The following is a 23,090-nucleotide window of genomic DNA, read 5'->3' on the forward strand; positions in this document are numbered from 1 at the left end:
AATATTGGACGTGTTATACATTATATATGCCTTACTTACGCATATCTACCTAAAATACATTATAAACAACACAGGAAAAGTTTCTTATACATGTCTTTTCTTAATACACATTAATGAAAAGCCAAGCTTATATTAATCTATATTATTTCTATACTACACCTTGTTGTCGAATTGTCTGATTTTCTATAAAGTCTCTCGAAATTTTTCGCTTTACTTCAGAAATCTATCATTCAAATGTAAGCCTTTTCCGTCAAACGATAGTTCAGTTTACAACCGTGGGAAGCTATCTAAAATACATTTTGTTATGAAATTGATTTAAATTGCATTACACTGGCTAATAATTCGACCATTACCTTCAACTACGTCATCACACGTTTGGCGAAAACACTGATTAAAAAACGTGATATTTAATGTAAACATTTTCTATTTAACGTCACAGATAAATGATTGTATTTCCTCTGTACTTGGACATGGGGAGAAAAAACGCGAGAGCGCCAGGGCTTGGACAGAGCTTAATTAAAAACAGATTTGGTAAAACTCAGACTGGACATCGACATGCAGCCGAATTATCCGCAGAACACGACGCGGCGCAACTCAATCTTCAATCAGTTACCGAACTCAGTTCTTTGGACGATTTTCTCGCCACAGCAGAACTTGCTGGGACCGAATTCACAGCTGAAAGACTAAACATTCATTTTGTAAATAATGACACAAAAGGTTAGTTCCATCTTCTATACACAATATTTCCTGTATAGTTCTGTTAAAACAGTGTGAAATCTAAAATCTTACATGCTATATAAAAGGTTAAAACTGTTTGTGTTACAATTGTGTAAGTGCCAAAGTTTGGGTTTAGAAGCTATAAGTATTTATTGGGGTTCGGATTTTTCACCAGCACTGTATCATGCTTTATCTGTTAATGGTTTTCTGTGAAAGTATGCCAGCCTGCACAATATAGAAGATCGTGCGCATGCAAGAAGGTCCTGCCAAGCTCTGCACACTAAAAAACATGTTTAAAAAACTGAAAAGCTTAAAAATTTTAATTTGACCACAGGAATCATATCCAATGACCAACAAGAGAGGATTGAAGCTGCTCAACTTGAATACCAACATCTACTTGGTATTCCACGACGACCCCCATGGACCAAACAAACTACAAAGGAAGAACTTGAGAAATTGGAAACGGAATCTTTCTTGGCTTGGAGAAAAAAACTGACTGTTGTAAGTTCTGCAAAATGTTTGACCAAAATCCAAGCATTTTAATGTTTTATTGTCTGGTCTTGCTGTAACAGGTAATAGGAAAGTTAAACCGTAACCAGTGCATAATGTGTGAGTGTGGTAATTACCTTTTCGGCTTACATAATAAGTAGGCCCAGTTGTTATTTGCAACTATGAGTTTTAGTTGTTATTTGCAACTGGATTATCAAAACTCAGGCACCTATGTTTACCACAATATGAGAATTTTCATGCTTTATTGTCTGGCATTGCTCCTAAAGTTGGCAAGCCTACCACTAGCCCAAAAGACACTTAAACCCAGTGGTTTGTCCAATTTGTCAGATGACATAAATGCGTGGTTTTTATGTTGTCACTTCACTTGTAAGCACAAGGTGTATGAAGCAGGACATTTATGTTAATGATGAAATTTATGTTATAACAAAGGATAAACAAGTTACCGTCAATAAATTATTCTTCCATTAATTTCAGATTCAAGATAATGATGACCTGATCATCACTCCTTATGAGAAGAACTTAGACTTCTGGAGGCAACTGTGGAGAGTCATTGAAAGAAGTGATGTCATCGTGCAAATTGTGGATGCAAGAGACCCACTTTTGTTTCGGTATATATAAACACATAAAAAAGTATATAAACTAGTGTTTTTTTTGTATATATGTATGAATGGGAGGGTTTGGCATGTCAAGCAAACAAAGAATATATATAGTTCATAGTTATATCATAAATATTTCTCCATGCTGGGTTTGGTAATTTGTTTTTTCTAGGTTTATAAGAAATATAAAGTAACTTTAAGCCTTGAAAATTGATATCTTTAATTTTTAGTATATTTTTCACATATTTTTCTTATTAAGACATTTTTAATTCAGATGCTTGGACCTGGAGACTTATGTGACAGAAAGCAATGAATCGAAACAGAACATATTGCTTGTCAACAAGGCTGATTTACTTTCATCAAAGCAACGAAGTGAATGGAGAAGTCACTTTGAACAATTAGGAGTGAATGTGGTTTTCTGGTCAGCAGTTTTGGAAAATGAAAAACTTGACGAGAATTTTGATCATTCACAGTTAGAAGGTTGGTGATGTCATTTAGATTTAATATTTATTATTTATATTATCATCAATACATTTGTGCCCATAGGCGCCAATTTAAAGTGCAAGGTATAGACATGAATAGTTAAATGTTTTTTTTTTCTTTAAAACAAAATTAGTTTACTGATAGGTGCATCGTCAAAATCCGCGTCCTGCCACTTCGGGTTATGCTATTCATTTATATACTGTGCTTAAATTAATATCATGAGATACTGTCATGTAAAATGTGTTGTTTTTAATATTGTTTGTAAAATGAATTCTTTTTAATTTTGTTTGTAAAATGTATTCTTTTTAATCCACAGCTCTTGACGTTGACGACCTATTCACTCGTGAACAGTTGATTGATTTCTTAAAAAGTTTAATTGATAAACCCAACAAAGTTGTGGGCATGGTGGGTTACCCTAATGTTGGAAAAAGCTCAACTGTTAACACACTAATGGGGGTAAAAAAGGCAGCTGTATCTGCAACACCTGGAAGAACAAAACATTTTCAAACTTTACATATTGACAGTGAGTTATGTCTGTGCGATTGTCCTGGTCTTGTTTTCCCAAGTTTTGTCTCTAACAAAGCAGAAATGGTACTCAGTGGCATTCTACCTATCGACCAGATGCGAGACCACGTTGCGCCTGTAAATTTACTCGGTCATCGAATTCCTCGTAGAGTTATAGAAGTGACGTATGGTTTTAACATCTCAAAACCTAAAGAAGGAGAAAATCCTGACCGTGTCCCAACTGCTGCGGAAATTCTCAGCGCGCATGCTTTATCACGTGGTTTCATGACAACGCACGGACAACCAGACAATTCCCGTTCTGCGAGGGTTATTTTAAAAGATTATGTTAACGGAAAATTACTGTGTTCTGTTCCACCCCCTGGAGTGAGTGGCGAAGAATATAAAGCTTGGACCATTTCCAAAGTTGAAAAAGTAGTGAATTGTATGCCCGATGTAGTAAATGACGACATGGCAACTGTAGTTGCCAGAATTCAACGTCTGAACAAGAAAGATGTTGGACCAACAATTAGCAAAGTTGAATCGGACTTTTTTGCACCAAAAGAAGTACGCGTGTTTACAAAAGGTGCTAAACAAGACTTGGCAAGTGGAAAAGGTTCAAAAAAGCACCACAACAACAAGAAAAAAGAGAAAACACGTCGCATTAGAGCAACTGAATATTAGTTTAGTGCAATCATGTGGCTTTGTAAATCTTGTACAGAAATTGGGTCTAGTTTTATTTGGCGCAAATATAAATTCAAAACCTTGAATTTTTATCGCCAATAAAAGATTAAGGTTCCGACATATATTTACTAGTTTAAGTTATTACAGAAGAGTGTGCATAACAAGCTTTTGAATAAAACTGGGGAGTAAATGTTTTAAAACGTAAATCATCTGTTTCATGACGTAGAGGTCACGGTTAGGTGATTTTGCGTTGAAGATTTTGACAAAGTGAGAAAACAATAAAAGTTCCAAAGTTGTATTTGAAAGCCACACGTGAGTATCAATTATAGTTGGGCAACAGTGCAGTCTAAATTGTTGTTATGCCCATTGTTTTCAATCCAATTGCACCTTGCTTTGCGTATGAATAAGAATGTATAGCCTACTGTTTTTGTAATGTGTGTTCGCAGCGGCCAGCGTCTCGGGTAATTGCGTTTCCGCCGTTTCGTATGTTGCACATATTAACATATAATGTATGGTATGTCTGAAAGTTATTAAAGGAAAGGAAGATACATACTATGCTAATATTACTAATAATATTACCTTTACGGAAGCTTTTATAGCTTCGAGCTTCTGTGAAATTCACGGATTGCTAATTGCAATGCTAAATTTTCCGTATTGCATTTATAGGAAATAGAACATTGTTTATGAAGAAATTGTGCAAGAACTGCTGGACTAAATTGTTAAAATGAAAGTTTTGATCATAATAGTATCTCTTGTTCTTGTTTGCAATGGATTACACACCTACAAAGACGGAGATAAAGTGGATATATTCGTAAACAAAGTCGGCCCATACTTCAACCCTCATGAAACATATCATTATTACTCCCTACCCGTATGCCGGCCAGACCCCATACAACATAAATCTCTCACCCTTGGCGAGGTGCTGGATGGTGACAGAATGGCTTATTCCATGTATGAAGTGCAGTTTAAAAAATCGGAAAAAAATAAACACCTTTGTGATGTCACTTACGAAGAAAAAGAGCTGACATCGATGAAAGAAGCGGTGGAAGAGCTGTATTACTTCGAGATGGTGGCGGATGAGCTGCCAATGAGGAGTTTTGTTGGTCGGTTTGAAGAGAGTAGCTTCCTGGCTGTCCCTCACATTCATAAGCTGTATTTGTACAACCATATCAAGTTTATATTCACCTACAATGGGGATAAGGTAAGCCAAGTTTGGCGTAGTGGTACACTGTTTAGCGCACTATTCTCTAGCGTACAGTTGTGGGTTTGAAGCTCGATGTAGCTACCATTGAAATTTAAAGCTTTGAGGGTAAAACTGGTCTATATGTGTGCTTGCAGCTTGCTTTATAATATACCTACCCAACAATGGTTCTTTAGTAGGCTCCTTACTTTGTTTACTTGTTTGAGGCTAGTATGAGCTATGTCTAGTCTGCATCTCAGGGAACCTTGCGACTGCCTTGTAGGGCTTTAGAATAAAACAATAAAGCTGAAACTTTATGAAAAAAACAACCATTTATCAGCCAATTAATAATTTCAGCATTTTTTACACAGATAATCAGTGCCAATGTCACCACTGCTGAATACGAACCAATGTCGCTTGAGGTGGATCCCCCACTTAAAATAGATTTCCAATACAGTGTTGAATGGAAAGAGTCAGCCGTGGACCCAGCAAAACGTAGCACCTTGCTCAAAGATTACAGGTTGCTTGTCCAGTTTTCTAAATGTAGTATAGTAGTAGATTATATTGAAAAAAGGAGGTTTTTTGATAATTTCCTTTTTAATAGATAAGTCATTGCAAAACTGCTTCAGGTTTAATGTTTTTGCAGACTTTTAGTGCTAAATATTATTTTTAACCTGGCTTATTTTCCTTTATGTTGAAAAATCGTTTTGTTTGCATAAGCTTTTCTGTACTGTTTTGACAATGTTTTATTTTATATATATTTCATTGTAAAAAACACGACTTACAAATTAATAGTGCTATGTTTAAGTTATTAGGATCCTGTTTTTTGCCTGTTATTGTTTTATTATTTCTGGGTAAAAATGATACGTAAAAATCAATATTGTTTGGTCAAGCTATTACTTTATTTCAGCTTCTTCCCACGAACATTGGAAATACATTGGTTGTCCATCATAAACTCAGTCATTCTTGTTTCACTTCTCATGGCGTTTGTTGTCGTTATCCTTACAAGAGTTCTCAGGAGTGACTTTTCGAGATATAACAAGTATGTGTCATGTACACTGTGGATTTAAATTGAATTGTGTTCATTATATATATTTTTTCGGATGTTTCAAACTTCTTTAAATAAAGGAAAAGTTGGGATAGTTAGACCCTTATTTCTGTCAATTCGTGTAAAATAGATCTAACTTATTGGTTAATGGATCTAACTATAATATAGTATAATATATTATATATCTTCTGTTTCAACCATAGTTTAGGCCTGTTCTATATTCACATTGTCAAAATAAAAACAAAAACCCCCAACAAAAATTTCGAGAGAAAAAAAGTTAAAAAAAATAAAACTGTTTCAAACCAAAAAATATTTGTCGCATCCAGAGTTGATGAGGAAGAAGACTTTGGAGATGATGATAACGGATGGAAGATTATTCATGCTGATGTTTTCAGATTCCCAAAACTAAAGTCATTATTCTGCTCAATTATTGGAGTTGGCTCGCAACTGCTAGCGATTGGGGGAGGTTGGATTACTTTATGTATTTCAGCAAACATTAAATGATACATGCTGAATATGTAAATGAACCTATTGCAAAATAAAACCAGTGGTGACAACTGACAACTAAAATTCGTTGCAGCACCATCGGTGTCTGGGTATTAGGCACTCTGGTCTAAATCAGTCCCATTGCATGCCACGCTGTAGGATCTCACCCACAAAGAATAGATAGATATATATATAGGTATAATAATACAGGGTGTCCAGAAAGTCACTGTTCACTTATTTATTAACAGACACGTTTCAGTATAGAATCCAAGGGTTAAATATGAATGACAATTATAAATGATGTTGAAAGTGACCCCTGTTAGCATCAATACAAGCTTGGACCTTTTTTATTTTGTTTGTAAACACCTCAATCCGTGAATATAGAACAAATTAATGAAATTATTAGAACAGTGTACAGGAACTTTCCGAACACCCTGTGTATCTGTTCTATTTTGTGGGTGAGGTCCTACAGCGTGGCATGGCATGCCAGAGATATAATAGGCCAGAGTTTGCCCATTACCCAGACACTAATGGTACTACAACAGTACAACTCACTTCAATTGTGACCACTGGTTTTATTTTGCTTGTTGCAATAGTTTCACAGACATATTTAACGTGTGCTGAATTTTAACAATATTTGTCTATACCATTGACTCTGTTCCGACTGCAACACAAGAAATTATAGACAATAGGGAGATATCAAATAAACATTACAATTGCATCTACTGTTTAAACAATGCAAAGCTTGTCCAAACATTGTGCGTTAATCATTCATTTTAAATCTGTTAACATATTTTTACAAGTTACTGATTCAGCAGCCCACTTACGCATTTAAACTCTGTCTTAGATCTTACATTCAAATGTAAAACCAAAGAGGTTTAAATTTTATTTAAAAAAAATTAAAATCGTGGTTACATTGTTGAATTTCTGTTGCACTTATATTTGTCAAACATGGAGAACCTCTTTGATTAATGTGGCGAATGCAATGTACTTTGTCTGTTTAGTTATTTAGACATTTAACAGCAGAGTAAAAGCTGTATTAGGCATAAACTGTGGTGCTAATACATATAATAGCACTCCTGACCTGTTTCAAAAAATTGGGTAGTATGCACCCCTAAAAAATTTTTAAATTTAAAATTTGCTACATGCTTTTGTAATAGTCAACAATCTTTGCATAGATTCTTTCAAATAAGAAATAATCACACTTAAATAAAACATACACTATTTTTAATTCAACCCATATTACCCCTTACAGGAATAATCATCATGGCTCTGCTTGGGATGTTTAAAGCTCATGGCCATGGCTCTATAAACACAGCTGCGATATTATTGTATGCTCTTACTTCCTGTATTGCTGGTTATGTGTCCAGTTCTTACTACAGGAAGTTTCAAGGTGGAAATTGGGTTGCAAATATTATTCTTACATCGTCACTTTTTACTGGTAAGTTAATATGACTTTTTTTTAGGAGTACGTTATGTATATATAGATTTTAACAATTGTATATAGAGGGGTAGCGGAAGACGGGACATCTTTAGCATGTACTATCCAAATTTCTTGATCATGTTTAAAAAAAAAACAACAGTCTGTGGAAGTCGTGAGGATAAGGTTTTATAACTCTTTGAATGTTTTTTGTTTACTACTAAATGGGACAAAAAAATACATCGAAAATATGTCCAATCTTCCCCCACCCTACTATGCATTTTGTGAAAAAATTTGAACTTTTTTACAATGTAAAGTTAGCCTATACTGCCACTGCCCGCAAGCCAGGCATATTGTGTTTCAAAACGTTTGTTTAGTAAACTTTTTGCAGAAAGAGCTAAAATACAAATAAAGTAATATATGAATATATATATAGGGATAGGCTATGTTCTATGTATATGTTTTAACATGTTATCATGTTTAACAGGTATTATAAAAAACCGTGTAAAATAAAACTGTACAAAGTAATGTTTTAGTTTTGTGCTAAATATTCAATTCTAATTTAAAAAAAAACACCATTTAAAACATAATAATTTATCCTTTACTTAATTTAACTGTTAAAAGACAACCCAAGAGACCTATATTGCGTTACGGCTTTTCATGTACATCAGAATATAATTCATTTTGTTTACATTCTAATTCCATTTTCTATCAGCTTTAAATCCCTATAAACAACACAATGAATTAGGTACAATACATAGAAAACAACAATTCCAATTGTTTAAGTAATTAAGCCGAACAATTATTGATTCTATCCTACACTGTAGCATAGTTTGTAAGCGCGCCTGCTTTTAACCCAGAGGTTACAGGTTTAAGGCTCTTGCTACCATTGTGGGTGTATGTGTCATTGGGCAGACACTTGACGCCTTGATGGCAATTGCTTTAACTCAGTGGTCACTAATGGGTCGTCCAAATTATCAGCCACATATAAATAAAAATGAAAAATCTCAAAAAATAATCACTTACAAAGTAACGTACTTGGTAACTCGTAAGCCGACAATAGGTGTATAAAAGGAAAAACCTGTGTTTAACGACTTTCGTTTTGGGACCATCCGAGGATAAAGCAAGTTACGTACATTCATTCATCAAACAAATCTTATTCCAGCTCCATGTTTCATTGTCTGGAGTGTGGTGAACTCAGTCCATTGGTGGTATGGCTCTACACAAGCTCTTCCATTCACTACAGTGCTACTACTTGGTTTTATATGGGTGCTGGTGAGTGACATGCATTTTTGACAGTTTTCTAATCATAAAATTATTTTTTGGGGGAATTATTTTTTGTTGGGTGAATATAAATTTTTAAGAAAATGGAATGAAACCATGGACATTTATCCCAACTTATATAACAAAAAATCTCCCTCCACATATATATATATATGTATATAATTGGGCACGTAATTGGTCATATAGATCCATTTTTGTTAACCGGTTGGTCTTCTTGTCTTTTCCACATCTCTCATTTCCTATAATTACATTTTTTTAATCTCTTGATTGAAATCAAATCATTATATATTTTTAAAAATTTTAAAACAAATTTTCAGATTTAAAACCGCATAATAAGTGACAAATTGACGATTACTTTCCTTTTTAATCAAAAGCGCTTAATTCAAATGTGTGTTACGCCTTAATTAAAAAATATGCTGTTATTGCGTTAAATGTTGTTAGTGTCTATATATTTCGTGTGCGTTTCTGGGTCGTTCTATAGGCTTATCTCGAATAATAATTGCGTATCACGTAAGTCGTGAAACGTAACTGCAAGGTCTGGAGCCAGACCAAACACCGCTGCTGTTACGTATCTAGACGCTGCAATTATCATGCTGTTCTTTTGTTTGTGTCGTGCTTCAAGACACTTTCGTTAGTTGTTTCCGACTAAGAATCCATCCGTCACGCGTAAAAACGTGACAACATGTTACATTTTTCATTAAGTTAAGTTGCGTTTAAAAACATAGTTTATTATTGACCTGCAAATGTTATTTTCCCCAAAGCAATGTAAATAAAAAACAGTACAAAATTTAGAATAAAATTTAAAATAATCATAGAAATCCTAACATCTTTTCTAGACATCAATGTATGATACATTTTGTTCCTTTCTGACTAAAAAATATTTTTTTTTAGTTTATCACTTGGATAAAAAATCGAAAGTTTTTGTTTTCAGTTTTTTATTACCCCACTTAACTATATATGCTTATAATAAACCTATTCCTCAATCTTTATTGTTTAATGGTTAAATACATCACACTTATTCTGCAAATATCTCTCTACACCCCCACAATTTGTTAATACATTATATAAGAAAAAAAAATTCAAGTTTATGAGTTTTGTTTTTTACCCTGTTAAAAATCAAAATTAATATTTTCCAGATTGGTCTCCCACTTACTGTAATTGGTGGCATCATGGGTAAAAACACTTCTGGAGATTTTGATGCACCTTGTCGTACGAAAAACATCGCCAGAGAAATCCCCCCACAACCATGGTACAGAAACACACTTTGTCACATGATATTTGGCGGCTTCCTACCTTTCAGGTTTGTAATTTCTATATTGAAAATGTCTGTTGATTAGAAGTCTCCATTCGAGTCTGGGCGCTGATACTTTCATTGTGGGCGTTTGTGTCCTTGGGTCAAACTCCTATCGGCGATTGCTCCAACCCAGATGTTCTTTATACGTTGTCTTAACTTGTCTATTCTCTCAGCCATACATTAAAAAGTCCCAAAAAATAATTTTTCATAAAGTTACATTTGTGGTACCCAAAGTTAGTATAGACCAAGTTAGGAAACGGATTGTAAAACAACGAGTCTTGTTATCCATTGTCTCGCGTCTATGACGTCATAGTCGCCACCATTACGTAGCCCACGGCATAGCATTTTATCATTGCTGGGTGCTGTTTTTTGTTTAAATATTGCGATTTTTTTAAAACCAAGCACTTCTGCGCGTAAAAATGGCTTTCTAGTAATGTTAAATCTTATCACAATAATAAACCTCACAAAAATAATCAACTTTTATTGAACACTTATTCGATTAAAGAGTAAAAAAACAGAAAATATCAAGTTTACTAACCAAAAACATAAAAGAACATCATGTTTAAAATATAAAAATACAAACAAAAACGCATAACATTACCATAAACTGGTGTATCTAGCTGCAGTTTTGCATGTAAATTGCCGTGATTTTACTTTTTGGCTCACAAACTTAACACGTATACCCGGCAACGAAACTTAAGGTATCTTGGTAAAATTTGCCTAATATCGAAGTGACATTGATGAAAACAATACTGAGTTACTATTTTTGGTCCTTTGCTTGAATTAGTAAGCTACCTTTTCTGCGTTCCGGGTCTTTATGAAATTGAAAAACGCGAACACCTTATCTGCTAGTACTTAAGCAGTTTGGAACTGCATGTCCACTCATGTTGGATTATAAATGTAGTAAAGAATGGCTCCGTAGATTCGTAGGTATGATCATATACTATTATGTAAACTAAGCTGATTGCTGCTAGTCTTAATCGCCAACGTAAAGTACCCTGTTAAACCACACTGTACGCCGAAACCAGTCAAAATATTAATTTACTTCACATTAATTCCTAGATTTTATATTATATAACAAGATTTATATTAGAAATTATATTTTAAATGTTAAAACAACCGCTATACAAGTTTTCTAGCTTTGTATCGCTTACAAGAACTAAATAAACACATGCCGACCATGCATTTGTATAGGCGATTCACGCTCTGTGGGTTCCGTAATGGCGGACACGAGCGCCGTTTCCTAACTTGGTCTATACTAACTTTGGTGGTACCTAGTAAGCCGTGACGGGGTGTGTGAAACAGATCACCCAGTTTATAATGAAAAACCCCATGCAAGAATAAATAAGATCAATTAACGCCTTATCTCATACGAAAAATATTGTGCATTTCCAACATTTTATTTTCTGATAAAGCCTTGCTGGATAGCAGACTAAACGTCGAAAATACACTATGATTTTTATACCAGATGAGCCATTAAAAGATTATTTACATTATGCCTGGTAGCAGAATTAACAATACAACAGCGTTATATTCATTTATTCAACATTAATTACACTTTACAGTGCAGTGTCAGTGGAGCTATATTATGTGTTTGCGACTGTGTGGGGTCGTGAGGTGTATACGCTGTATGGAATCCTCATGGTTGTTTTCTTTATTGAGTTATCAGTATCCGCATGTGTTGCTGTGGCTCTCACATACTTCCACCTAAGCAGTGAAGATTACAGGTATTTTATGTGACATTTTTGTACACGGTGTTTGGATAAAAGCTACTGTGTTCTAATAAAAAAAAAAAAAATATTTACTGATTAAGACATTTAGAAACAATATAAGGTTTAAAAAAAATTGCGTTTTTAAAACTACATGGTACTCTGATAATAGAGTTGCCCTACTCAAGGGAGTTCGTAAAGTCACTGTGTAAAGCCTTATAATTTTTTTAACCTATTCCAACAGAGCAGCTGATTAAGGTGTTTAGAAACAAATAAGAAGGGTTCAAGCCTGTATTGATGCTAACGGGGGTCACTTTCAAAATTATTTATAATTGTCATTCATATTTACCTCCTGGATTCTATAATGAAACATGTTTACACATTAACTTTCTGAACATTTTGTATCAACATAAAGCACGTATTATTCAACGTAACCGCATGAAAATAGAGTATGTGTATGAATATAACAATATCCATATACCATATAACACACAGTCATCAAACATAGGAAACCTCATTATTTACTTGGGTAAATGCTAATTTCTTGGATTTTTTTGCACTATCTTTAATTTTGCTCTGGTCGTGTGTATCAACACTTATCAGCAAGATAAATGCTTGTTTGCCTTTAAAAAACTATCATGTACCTCTAACATTACATCTTCAAACATAGGAAACCTCATTGATTTATGTGATAAATAAAATACATTCTAATTTTGCTCTGGTTATGTGTATAAACACCTAAAAGCATAAATACTTGTTTACTTTTTAAAACTACCATCTACCCCTAACACATATAGTCGTTAAACATATGAAACCTCATTAATTAATGGGATAAATGCATTTTAACTTTGTTCTGGTTATGTGTATATACACTTTTCAGCATAAATGTCTGTTTACCTTTAAAACTACGATGTACCTTTAACACTATGCCTATGCTTACTGTAAGCATATCATGATTAATTATCAGAGTGTAAATTACTTATATTTCCAACACACAGATGGTGGTGGAGATCCGTATTCAGTGCTGGATCCACTGGAATATTCGTATTTTTGTAAGTATTTCAATGAATGACATTTATTTATTTTTGCGTAGCCTGGCAATGACACTTTTTAAAACATAGTTGTCTTATGTTATGTCATACACTTCTGCCCGCTTAAAAGAGTTAGTGGCCACTGGTTGGACCAATAAATAAGTGTAGCTCTTCTATATAGGATAAATTCTTGTGCCTTTTATTTGTGTGCGATTGATTTTTGCTTTTTTGAATGTCCAACAATTTGAAACAAGATCTCCATATAGGCAATGAAAGTGGCATGAGTTATAGTTTTTGAGTAGGGTATAACTATAAAGTCGTCTTAAAATGAGAAAAAATTGCTTTCCCTGCTAATTTATGCTATTCTTGTTTCCAGTTATGCGATATTTTTCTATGTTCGACGTTCCAATATGTCAGGCATCGTGCAAAGTGTGGAGTTCTTTGGATACTCTCTCCTAACTTGTTTTGCCTTCTTCCTTTCTTTGGGGACTGTCTCCTTTTTTGCTTCTCTCAAATTCATCCGATACATATATGTAAACCTGAAGATGGACTAAGGCAGCTATTTTACAATGGTGAATATTTAGACAGTGCTCCTATAAAGAGAAGTCACTCGGATGTCTTCTGTGAAAACTAACAGTCTGACAACACACAAAAGCTGTTGTAAAATATACAATCCACTTGTTTTTGGTTATATATGGCTGGTAATGACCTGCAAATATGAAAATTTTTACCTCTGATTTTCATACACTTAACATTATTTTCAATCCTCGTCATACATTACAAACAAAACGGTAAAAATTTTTATTTCTCTAATATTAATACCATTTTAAAATTTGCGCTTTTTTTGTAATGCAGCCATGGAATTGTACAATAACCTGTTACCAAGACTTTTGCATTTTCTTTCTTGCTTCCTATACCATTTTCTGCTTTTAGATAATTATATATTGAAAGAAAAATACTTTTTTCATATTCTGTGAGCATTTCAGAGGCATTGAAATTTGAATTTACTTAATAAAAAATAACAATATTTAACATATTGGTGTCTGATATATGCCTCTGGAAACTTACAGTCTTACACATTATTTTTTGATTTTGTATTGCAATTCGTAACTTAATCTGTGTATATGTACCAGTTTAAATTATAGTTGTAAAAAGGTTTGATTTATCCTTTGCCAAGTTAAAAAACACATGATCTGATTTAACCAATTTTAATAATTTTCTGAAATGACCAAATTATTGAATCTTGAATATTTAAATATTTGCCCAAATGTCATACTAACTTACAGACCTGTGAAAGTATTAAGCACTTGCTTCTGTCTGCTTTGACAACTAGCACATTTTGACAACTCTATTTGTATTAGCAGACATAGCATATTTTTTGTGCTTTAAGTTTGCCATATTGTCAGAAATTGCAGCTTCTGGCATATTCAGTAATGTTGGATAATATGTTTATTACAACTGCATTGCTTTACACAATTAGCACAACAAATATCAAGCATAAGTGATATATATATATATTTCTAAATGTACTTATATAACTCTATTTGCTTTGTAAAAGGTTTTTTTCGTATCGTGGTGTACTGTGTATGGATTTTATTTACATGGCACAAAATTGGTGACTGCATCGCTTACTAAACAAAATATCCAGCACATGTTATTCTGAGTGGTTTTTGTGTCCACATTCAACAGTATTGTTGCATAGTGGTTAGTGTATTAACCTCTAAAATAGAAGATATAGGTGCAGGGCTTATTTAGACATTACTACTATTTTGAGAGTATGTGTACAGTTGAAAGAACTCTTACATATATAAAACTTGTAACATGCATAACATACGGGTGGGCAGAATTGACGTAAGGTCTTTAAAAGGACTTAGGAGTCTTGACATATGTTTTGTAAGGGGCAAATGGTAATTATTGATTTGTGTGGTTAGGTGCCTGTTACCAGATACTTTAAAACCTTTGTGTTTTGAATTAACGGAAATACTTTGAAAATAGAAGTATTTCGCATAGAACAAACAAGTCCATAGAAGGGGAATAATTCCTATATTTATATATGTACCATGATATAATTGCGCAAAATAACAGGTCAGCTGAAGCTGCGTCACATTTTGTTTGATCACGTGCGGCGTAATTTGCCTTTTTTCTTTTTCTGACGTCATTAATATTTTATTTTATTCGGTTCAGTGATTGCTTTGGTGAAGGCTATGAAGGCATAGGCGTTAATGAAAGAACTTCTATAGAATATTAATAGCACAGCTTTGTATTATATGCATTTGTTTGAAGAGGAAATAATTAAAACTTATGACTATTTCACCATTTGTGCTGTATATTAAACTTACTGTGGTTATTTTAATTCATTTATATGGAATTTCACTGGAAAAATAACCTTTGAGTTTTCAGTATACTGTTTAATGTAGTAAAAATGAAATTGAAAGGCAGTATTGTCTATTCATATAATTTTGACCTTACCCTAAAGCTTTACCTTTAATTAAGTGTACCAGGTTTTGTCTTTTGTATTAGTTTCCCTTAGGCAATATTTAATATTTTACTGTTTATCTTAGGTTTACAAAGTTCCAAGGCGTAGAACTTCTCACAAAAGATTCAAAATGTTTAAAAATATGTTTGGTGGTGGGAGTAAGGGGAAGGAGAAGGTTTCATCTCAAGAAGCCATCCAAAAGTTGAGAGATACTGCAGAAATGTTACAGAAGAAATCCGAACATTTGGAAGTAAAAATAGAGAGAGAACTTAAAACCGCAAAACAACACGGAACTAAAAATAAAAAAAGTTAGTTTTTAAATAATTATAATACCAAGATTAGATATAAATAATATATATATATATATTATGCATTATTTTTACATTATTATATATATAAATAAGTTATCTAAAGATAAAAGATTTTTAGGCGTTAAGTTAAACTAAGGTGTAAATTTATGATGTCACTTATTTCAAAAGGGCCGACACCTCTAATGTTACACCTATATATTAATTAAATAAGCTTCATGTTTCCTGCGGGTCACTAATTGGGGCTTGGTCGGGACGCTTCAGTCAGGACATGAATATAGGACTTAACTATTGGAAGCACATCTTTTTTTGGGCGTACAAGGGTGTTAGGGTAATTGGCCAAATTTGGCCTAATTCCCAGGTTTTCAAGGATCACACCTATTCAAAATAGAATATAGGCCTAATAGGTTCTGATTTTTTCAGTGGCAATTGCTGCTCTTAAACGAAAGAAGCGATTTGAAAAACAGCTTCAAAATGTTGATGGAACGCTTTCAACTGTGGAGTTACAACTCGAGGCTGTACAAAACGCAGAATCTAACAAGCTGGTGTTGGATACTATGAAGACAGGGGCACAAGCATTGAAACAAGCCCACAATCATATGTAAGTTAATGACTGGTCCTTTAAAATTTTATATGGAGTAAGTTGTTGTGTAAAATAAAGCCTAATAAAATTAATTTTGTTAAAATTTATTATAGACACTTTTATGAAAAATCAGAAAACATTTATTGGCAAGGGTAAAATAAAGACAGCAGTGTCCTAAAGAAATTTTGTGTTTATATTTAATTATAATTACAATCTAAATTAAAATTCACATAATGACTATGAAATGAGAAACTTATGAAAAGTCAATAACAAAGCTAAAATGGAAATGAAATCTAAAATCAACTCTTACATAAATGACAATACATCGCTGCTGGCACATTTTTAGTGGGTTTGCAAAAAAAACCCAGAGGTTTTGGGTTCAAGCCTGGTCGCTGCTACAATTATAGTGCGGGCATATGTCCTTGGACAAAACACTTAATGGCAAATGCTCTAACCCAGTGTTTACTAATAGACTGTCTAAATTGTCAGTGAGCTATACAGAAAACAAAATTGCATCTTAGTTACATACTCCGTAACTTAGAAGCAGGTACGAGGTGTATGGAACAGAAACCTGTGGTATAACAGCTGTTGTTTTTTGGCTGCATAAGAATAAAGCAAGCTACATTCATTTATTCATTCTAAATTATCTCAATTTTCCAGGAATGCTGATGAAGTCCATGATGTGATGGACGAAATTGATGAACAAAAAGTTATTTCTGATGAGATTACAACCGCGTTATCAGGTGGATTTGGATATCAAGACGTTGATGAGGTAGCTTGTCTATTTCACACTGTTTATCAGTACTAGTACTAATTTAAAAATAGCCGAGAGGACTGATATAGTGACGTTATGCTGCTTTTTATTAATTTTATCAGTAACCTGGCCCTTTTTGCCAATAAATGTGTGTTGCCAAAAACACAGGCTATGCCTTGCACATTTTTTTATAGAAAAAATTGAAAGTCAAACGGTTAACTATACCCATTATTTGGGGTTAACTCCTAACAGAAAGGATTTTTACTTTATTGGGCATGCACGTATTAAGCCTGACTTCAAATGAATCAAAACAATCATCTGTATAAATCTTACGAGTTATTGCAGTTACAAAGAAATGTTCTTTTAATGCTGTGTTTGTACTGTTTGTGCCCCAAATTATAAAAAAACCCAATTACATGCCCTACTATATATGTAGTTATATTTTCAAAATCTTATTTAAAAAATTATACATATAGTTACATAAATTTTCCAATACAGAGCAATCTCCGGCTGAATTAGACATTCTTTCCATGCTGTAATCTTACTATTTGTGCACTTTATTAAAAGTTTAATATATATAAATATAAGCAATCGCTATATATTTTCAAAATGTGATGATTAGAAGTCCATTTATTTACATATAATTTCTACAGGATGACTTTATGGCTGAATTGGACATCCTTTTCATGCTGTAATATTACCGTTTGTGCATATTATTAAAAGCTTATATAAATTTTCAAAATCTTATTAAAAATCCCTATATTTACGTATAGTTTCTAACTTTCTAGAGTATGACTTTATGGCTGAATTGGACATCCTTTTCATGCTGTAATATTCTATATAAATATATATATATATTTATATATTTTCAAAATATGATTAAAATTCATATGTTATTGTTAAATACAGGATGACCTTATGGCTGAATTGGAGGAACTTGAGCAAGAAGAGTTCAACGAGAACATGCTTGATATACCGGCTGCAGAAGAACTTCCTGATGTTCCAACTCATTCCCTTCCACAGCCAGCAAAAGGTGATTTATTTCTGCTTTGTGGCTTAAATATGTATTAATCCCTACTTTAAATTAAGCTATCCCTTTTTTAACATATTTAGTAGGGTGGTGGAAGATCGAACTTGGCATAAGTTATGCTTTTTTAAACAAATCCTTTTTTCACCGGTGGCGGTACCCATTAAATGATAGACCAAAAAAATGTTACAGTAATTTTCGACAGTATTCTTGGTTTGCGGTAGCATGGTAAATGGTTTAAATATCCACTTATTGAAAGGCATTTTCATTTATCAATATATTGACTGATAGAATATCAATCCTTTTTAAAAGTTACACTGCCACAGTGCCACACTGTGCAGGGCTTGAGCTGGTTCACCTAAATTATTGATGTCAATTGTATTCAGCTAGCGAACATTTAAATCTGCATAGACTTTGGATTTTGTTAGGTTTATATGGACGAGTACAGTATATCGCACATAAGAATACGTTTTATTGTAAGTTGGGGGAAGATGGGACACATTTATCACATAGTATCCAAATATCATGATTGTGTTTTAAACAATAAACAATGGTGTATGGGAGTTGTGAGGATACGGTTATATAATTCTTTGAATGTTTTTTGTTTACTACTAAATTGGTTGAAAAAATAGAATGAATAGGTGTCCCATCTTCTTCCACCCTACAATTTTTTTATTTTAAACAAAATCTTGGGGGACATTGTTAATACAGCTACATTCATAGGTGTCAAACATAGTAAACCCTATTTTTAATGTGGCGATTGCAATTTACTTTGGCTTTACTTTTTTGTATGGACACTTAACAGGGTAAAAGCTGTTTTAGTTGTAAAACTAGCGAACAAAACAAATGATATCACACCATGCAGATCCCAAGTTCGGCATGGTACGGCGCTGTGGCATATATTGGTTTAAGGCTCGACGAGGTGTATGAAACAAAACACCTGTGTTTAACGACTGTCTTTTTTCGGCCAGCGAAGATAAAAGTTATTCACTTATTTATTCAAGTTCGATTTCTGATGGGAAGAAAAGTCTAAATAACATAAAGACTAATAAAATATTTTTTCTTTCAGCCAAAGCAAAAGCAAAGGAGGACGATGACGAACTGGCAGAACTACAAATGTGGGCTTCGTAAATATGAAGAAAACGAGACAAATTCTTCTCTTTTCAATCTGCCGAACTGTGTAGAACACTTTGTATCATTAGTCACTTCCATCCTAGCTTTACCAGTGAAAAAAAACATTGTACAATTTTCGGTACCCAAATTCAGAAAGAACGGCGTTGTCCAACGCATGTACATTGTAAGGCCGTGGTGATTGTGATTTAAAGAAAGTATTTGCGGCCGTTTAATCTACGTATGCACTTTATGTATATAGTTGACTTACTTCTGCGTAATAAAAGCTTGGTTTGAATAAAGGAACCAGTGGTTAGATCGATATAGGCAAGCTGCTGCTTTACCGAGAGGTAAGTTGATCTTTTTGACATGTGGCGATTAGACTAAGCTGCTAATGTAGTGAGCATTCATTTAATGAGGGCAAGGTTAAATTAAATCCCATTGCATATGAGCAATCGGATTTAAGGCGTATATTTTTTCTTGCATTATGATACAACATTGTGCGATGCTATGGCTCAAAAACTGGTTGGAGCGCTTGCGTCGTAACCAAAAGTAACTGGTTAATGTGGTCACTTATTGTTTCACCAAATTTTTAACCGTTTACAAACGTTGCGGTTTTATAGTTCTTTGAATAGTTACGATTTTTTACAGAAAGTAAACAAAGTCCGTGAATTGCCATATCAAATTTGACATTCGAAACTGGAAATCTAGGCGCGCAGTTTGCATAGCTTCTGATAAGACTGAATATATCAGCTTGTTCTATGTGAATATGTTCTATATGCTGGGTGAGGTTCTATACGGCAAGGTACGCCAGAAGACGTGGTATTTTGGTTAGACTCGGACAATTTTTACCTCTATTTTCACGTCCTGTTTGGAAGTCAACAAAGAACATTTAAAAAAATTATTAAACCGTATCCTCACGACTCCTATAGACCGTTGTTAATTGTTTAAAACACAATCATTATATTTCAACGTTATGTGCCAAAGTGTCCCGTCTTCCCCCATCCTAGTATAAGTGCTGGGCTGTGGTATGCGTAGGCTATCTCCGGTATATCATCTGAAAACACTACAATAGTATTTAATTAAGAACAATTTTTCAAAAATCTACAAAAAATCCTCTAGAGGCGCTAAATGTAATTCCGCGTTCCTTGCGCAATATTGCGCTCCATTCACACGCGCGAGAATTCAATTATTACTCCTCGTTTACACGCTGCTAAAGGCTGCACCAGTACTACAGTGTTGGGCGTTGCATTTTAGTTGTAACTTGTTGCTGTAGAAGAAGCTGCTCAAATTTGGACAAGATTGTTGAAGAATTCTTGCAGTGGATGCCGATATTTTAATTGTAGATTTATCAGTATGTGGGCTTTGCTTTATTTATTTAAGGTATTTATTTTAGCCTGTATCTGGTTTTAATGTGTAGTAGGTTGGGGTAAGATGGGACATGTTTTTAATCTTTTTCTTTCCATTTGGTAGTTAACAAAGAACATTTAAAAAATATGTAACCGCAGGTCAGCCAGGTCTATCCTTGATCACGTATAGCAATGTTAACTGTTTAAAATACGCTACAGGTGTCCCATTTTACACCACAGTAATATACGTATTATTTCATTTGTAGTGGTTTGTTAAAAATACCATTTATATAAGTTTAATAATGTAACTATATACTATGCTTAACTTATCTAATATCTACTGTTTAAGGTTTCCTTCAGCTCGATCACTTGACGTGCGATACCGTCGGACTTCGATTCGCTCGGGAAAAAACGGATTCGCTCCTTTCGTTCTACAATTTCATTCGCTTTGAAAACGGTTTATGATCGTTCGCTCGTCCGGTACGATTTCTTTCAAGTTTACGCCAAACATTCGCTGCGCCTCTTCCTCGAAACTTGCGCTGCGTCGCATTTTATACGTTACGATGCGCTTTGCCTCGAAAACTCGGTTCCTCGCATTATAGGGTACGCTGCGTCGGTTTGCGCTTTAACACGTCGCCCATATTCGTTTTATCTCGGTACTGCGCGCGTGGGCCCAAGCGTTCGTTTCTTTCGGTTAACTGATTCATAATAGCAAAGCCCAATACTGTAACGTTTGTTAGTTTTTTTAGTAACACAGGTGGAAGATATGAACTAAACGGAATCAAAAGAAGCTAAGTATGATAGTTTCATATATATATATTAAGAGTATATGGGTTGGGGCGAATGTGTGTCCTAGGGTAAAATACTTAACTGTAACTGCAATTGCTCGTCTAGCCTCGTGTGCCTTTATATGGATTGTTTTTTCATAAATGAAATAATCCCTCCCTAAATAATTGCGCTTCAAATTAAGCGGATATGAGGTGTGTGAAACAGAACACCTGTAATACAATAAATGCAGTTGTCCCACTAAGTGAAAAGTTAAATTAACATTCATTCATTTAACATTTATATATTACTCACACCAATAAGTACATCTCAATTTTCAGAAAGATTAACCAAGCTACGAGCTATATCGACATGCGCGATGGAGTGTGATATTAAAAGCGAAGACGAACTCGAATGGAAGGGAGAATTTATGTAATATGGTAAATGGGCGATCCAATTGATAAAACCCGTTTGCGTATTTAATCTTACTGAAAATATGGCGTACGAAACACAATTGAAGACTATTAAATTGATAAAACCCGTTTGCTTTTTTGATCTCACAAAAATATGCTATACTAAACTTAATTGAAGACCATCAAAATGTTAATTTTTACAATTTTGTTATATTAACCACAATTTAACCGCCAAAGTTCTGGTTTTTAACTTTAATACAGCTTTTATTTTTATATAGGAGCAACAGACATTGGAACATGAAGGACGACAACGGCGATTTTATATAAGAACCAAATGGATGGTAAAACGTACATTATGTTATTTTGAATATGCTAATTTTGTTTCGTTCAGATCCGCTTTAACTGAACAACAATTCAGCTACAGACAGAAGTACATCCAGACATTATCGGGTGATGCTTTTGATCTGTGCTATTAACGTCTGTTGTTATATTCGGTTATTACATCGGCTTTCAAGTTACAGGTGGCAAAATACGGACGAAGAAAGGATATTTATAGAAGAATGGCTAAATATTAACGAAGGTTCGTTTTTAAAACTAATCTAATTGACTATGCCATTTTCCTCTTGACTGTAGGAAAAGATGGGACCCTTTGATTCTATTTCCTTGTCCCATCAGGTAGTACACGAAGAACATTTAAAAGAATTATATAAAGCCGTATCTTCACGACTTTCATAGACCGTTGTTAATTGTTTAAAACACGACCAGGATATCTGGATAGTATGTGCTAAATAGGATGATGATGATGAATATAAAAAGGTGTCCCATCTTCCACACCTTACTATATTAAAATATTAGCGTCTTACTTGTCAATTAATCAAATCTCGTTTGCAAATATAGGAAGCTGGAACGGTCTGGAAAAAGTGAATATGTCCGCAAGATGGGATAGTATACATACGGTACCATGTATGATTATATATGATGTACTACCATTATTGTTAGGTATGCTGGGCTCGGGCAAGCAAGCATGGTGTATTTAGGTGTATTCGATATATGGCTTTTGTTAATATTTTGGTGTAATGAGCCATAAGTTAAACGTCTGGGTCGGAGTAGGTCTACATCGTAGAATTAGTATAATTTATGACTCTATGTAATTATAGATAGTAGAGTAGGCCTGTGTGTTAGTTCTGTTATGGTGTAATCTGTTAGATTTTATTGGCTGCGCTGAGCTAAGTATGCCAGCGCTCCAGCTTTCTAGTTTGGCCACGGAGCATTGGTTTAAGTTGTTTGACAATACTTGGATATTTATTTGATTAATCTATTATTATTTTTATTGACTTGTTATTTTTAGTCGTGCTTTTTTTG

At 33.9% G+C, this 23,090-nt stretch overlaps 3 protein-coding genes and 1 long non-coding RNA gene across 6 annotated transcripts in view; all 4 read left to right on the forward strand.

Annotated features, from left to right (window-relative positions):
- Positions 1-272: 272 nt before the first annotated feature.
- LOC100177800 (large subunit GTPase 1 homolog) lies at positions 273-3,615 on the forward strand. Its single transcript, XM_002124642.4, has 5 exons — positions 273-717; positions 1,052-1,218; positions 1,702-1,835; positions 2,098-2,303; positions 2,623-3,615. The coding sequence occupies exons 1-5, from the start codon at positions 444-446 to the stop codon at positions 3,489-3,491; spliced, it is 1,650 nt and encodes a 549-aa protein (XP_002124678.1). The 5' UTR covers positions 273-443; the 3' UTR covers positions 3,492-3,615.
- A 540-nt stretch (positions 3,616-4,155) lies between these two features.
- Positions 4,156-14,596, forward strand: LOC100175477 (transmembrane 9 superfamily member 1). The gene is made up of 10 exons (XM_018812472.2): positions 4,156-4,692; positions 5,043-5,191; positions 5,582-5,713; positions 6,046-6,185; positions 7,461-7,646; positions 8,791-8,900; positions 10,046-10,209; positions 11,769-11,930; positions 12,911-12,964; positions 13,320-14,596. Exons 1-10 carry the CDS (start codon positions 4,216-4,218, stop codon positions 13,495-13,497), a joined length of 1,752 nt encoding a protein of 583 aa, XP_018668017.1. The 5' UTR covers positions 4,156-4,215; the 3' UTR covers positions 13,498-14,596.
- Positions 14,597-15,498: 902 nt separating this feature from the next.
- The window catches only part of LOC100185572 (charged multivesicular body protein 4b-like), an 8,736-nt gene continuing 1,144 nt past the window's right edge, over positions 15,499-23,090 (forward strand). Inside the window, exons 1-5 of one of the 2 annotated variants that reach the window (XM_002125319.5) lie at positions 15,499-15,727; positions 16,151-16,328; positions 16,971-17,082; positions 17,974-18,097; positions 19,161-19,507. In XM_002125319.5, the coding sequence (XP_002125355.1) occupies positions 15,550-15,727; positions 16,151-16,328; positions 16,971-17,082; positions 17,974-18,097; positions 19,161-19,222 (654 nt within the window). In that variant the 5' untranslated portion in view covers positions 15,499-15,549 and the 3' untranslated portion in view covers positions 19,223-19,507. Of the gene's footprint in view, positions 15,728-16,150; positions 16,329-16,970; positions 17,083-17,973; positions 18,098-19,160; positions 19,508-23,090 lie in introns of those variants that run through there. The other variant, XM_009860683.3, reaches the window with a different exon arrangement.
- LOC113474396 lies at positions 21,256-22,650 on the forward strand. Of its 2 annotated transcripts, XR_003396059.1 has the most exons (6): positions 21,256-21,345; positions 21,657-21,755; positions 22,007-22,069; positions 22,120-22,178; positions 22,250-22,308; positions 22,626-22,650. It is a non-coding gene; the product is annotated as an uncharacterized LOC113474396 (long non-coding RNA). The 2 variants fall into 2 exon arrangements; XR_003396058.1 differs by having other exon boundaries at positions 22,120-22,308.

This window comes from Ciona intestinalis, chromosome 7 (assembly GCF_000224145.3).
Source record: "Ciona intestinalis chromosome 7, KH, whole genome shotgun sequence".
Taxonomy (NCBI): Eukaryota; Metazoa; Chordata; class Ascidiacea; order Phlebobranchia; family Cionidae; genus Ciona; species Ciona intestinalis.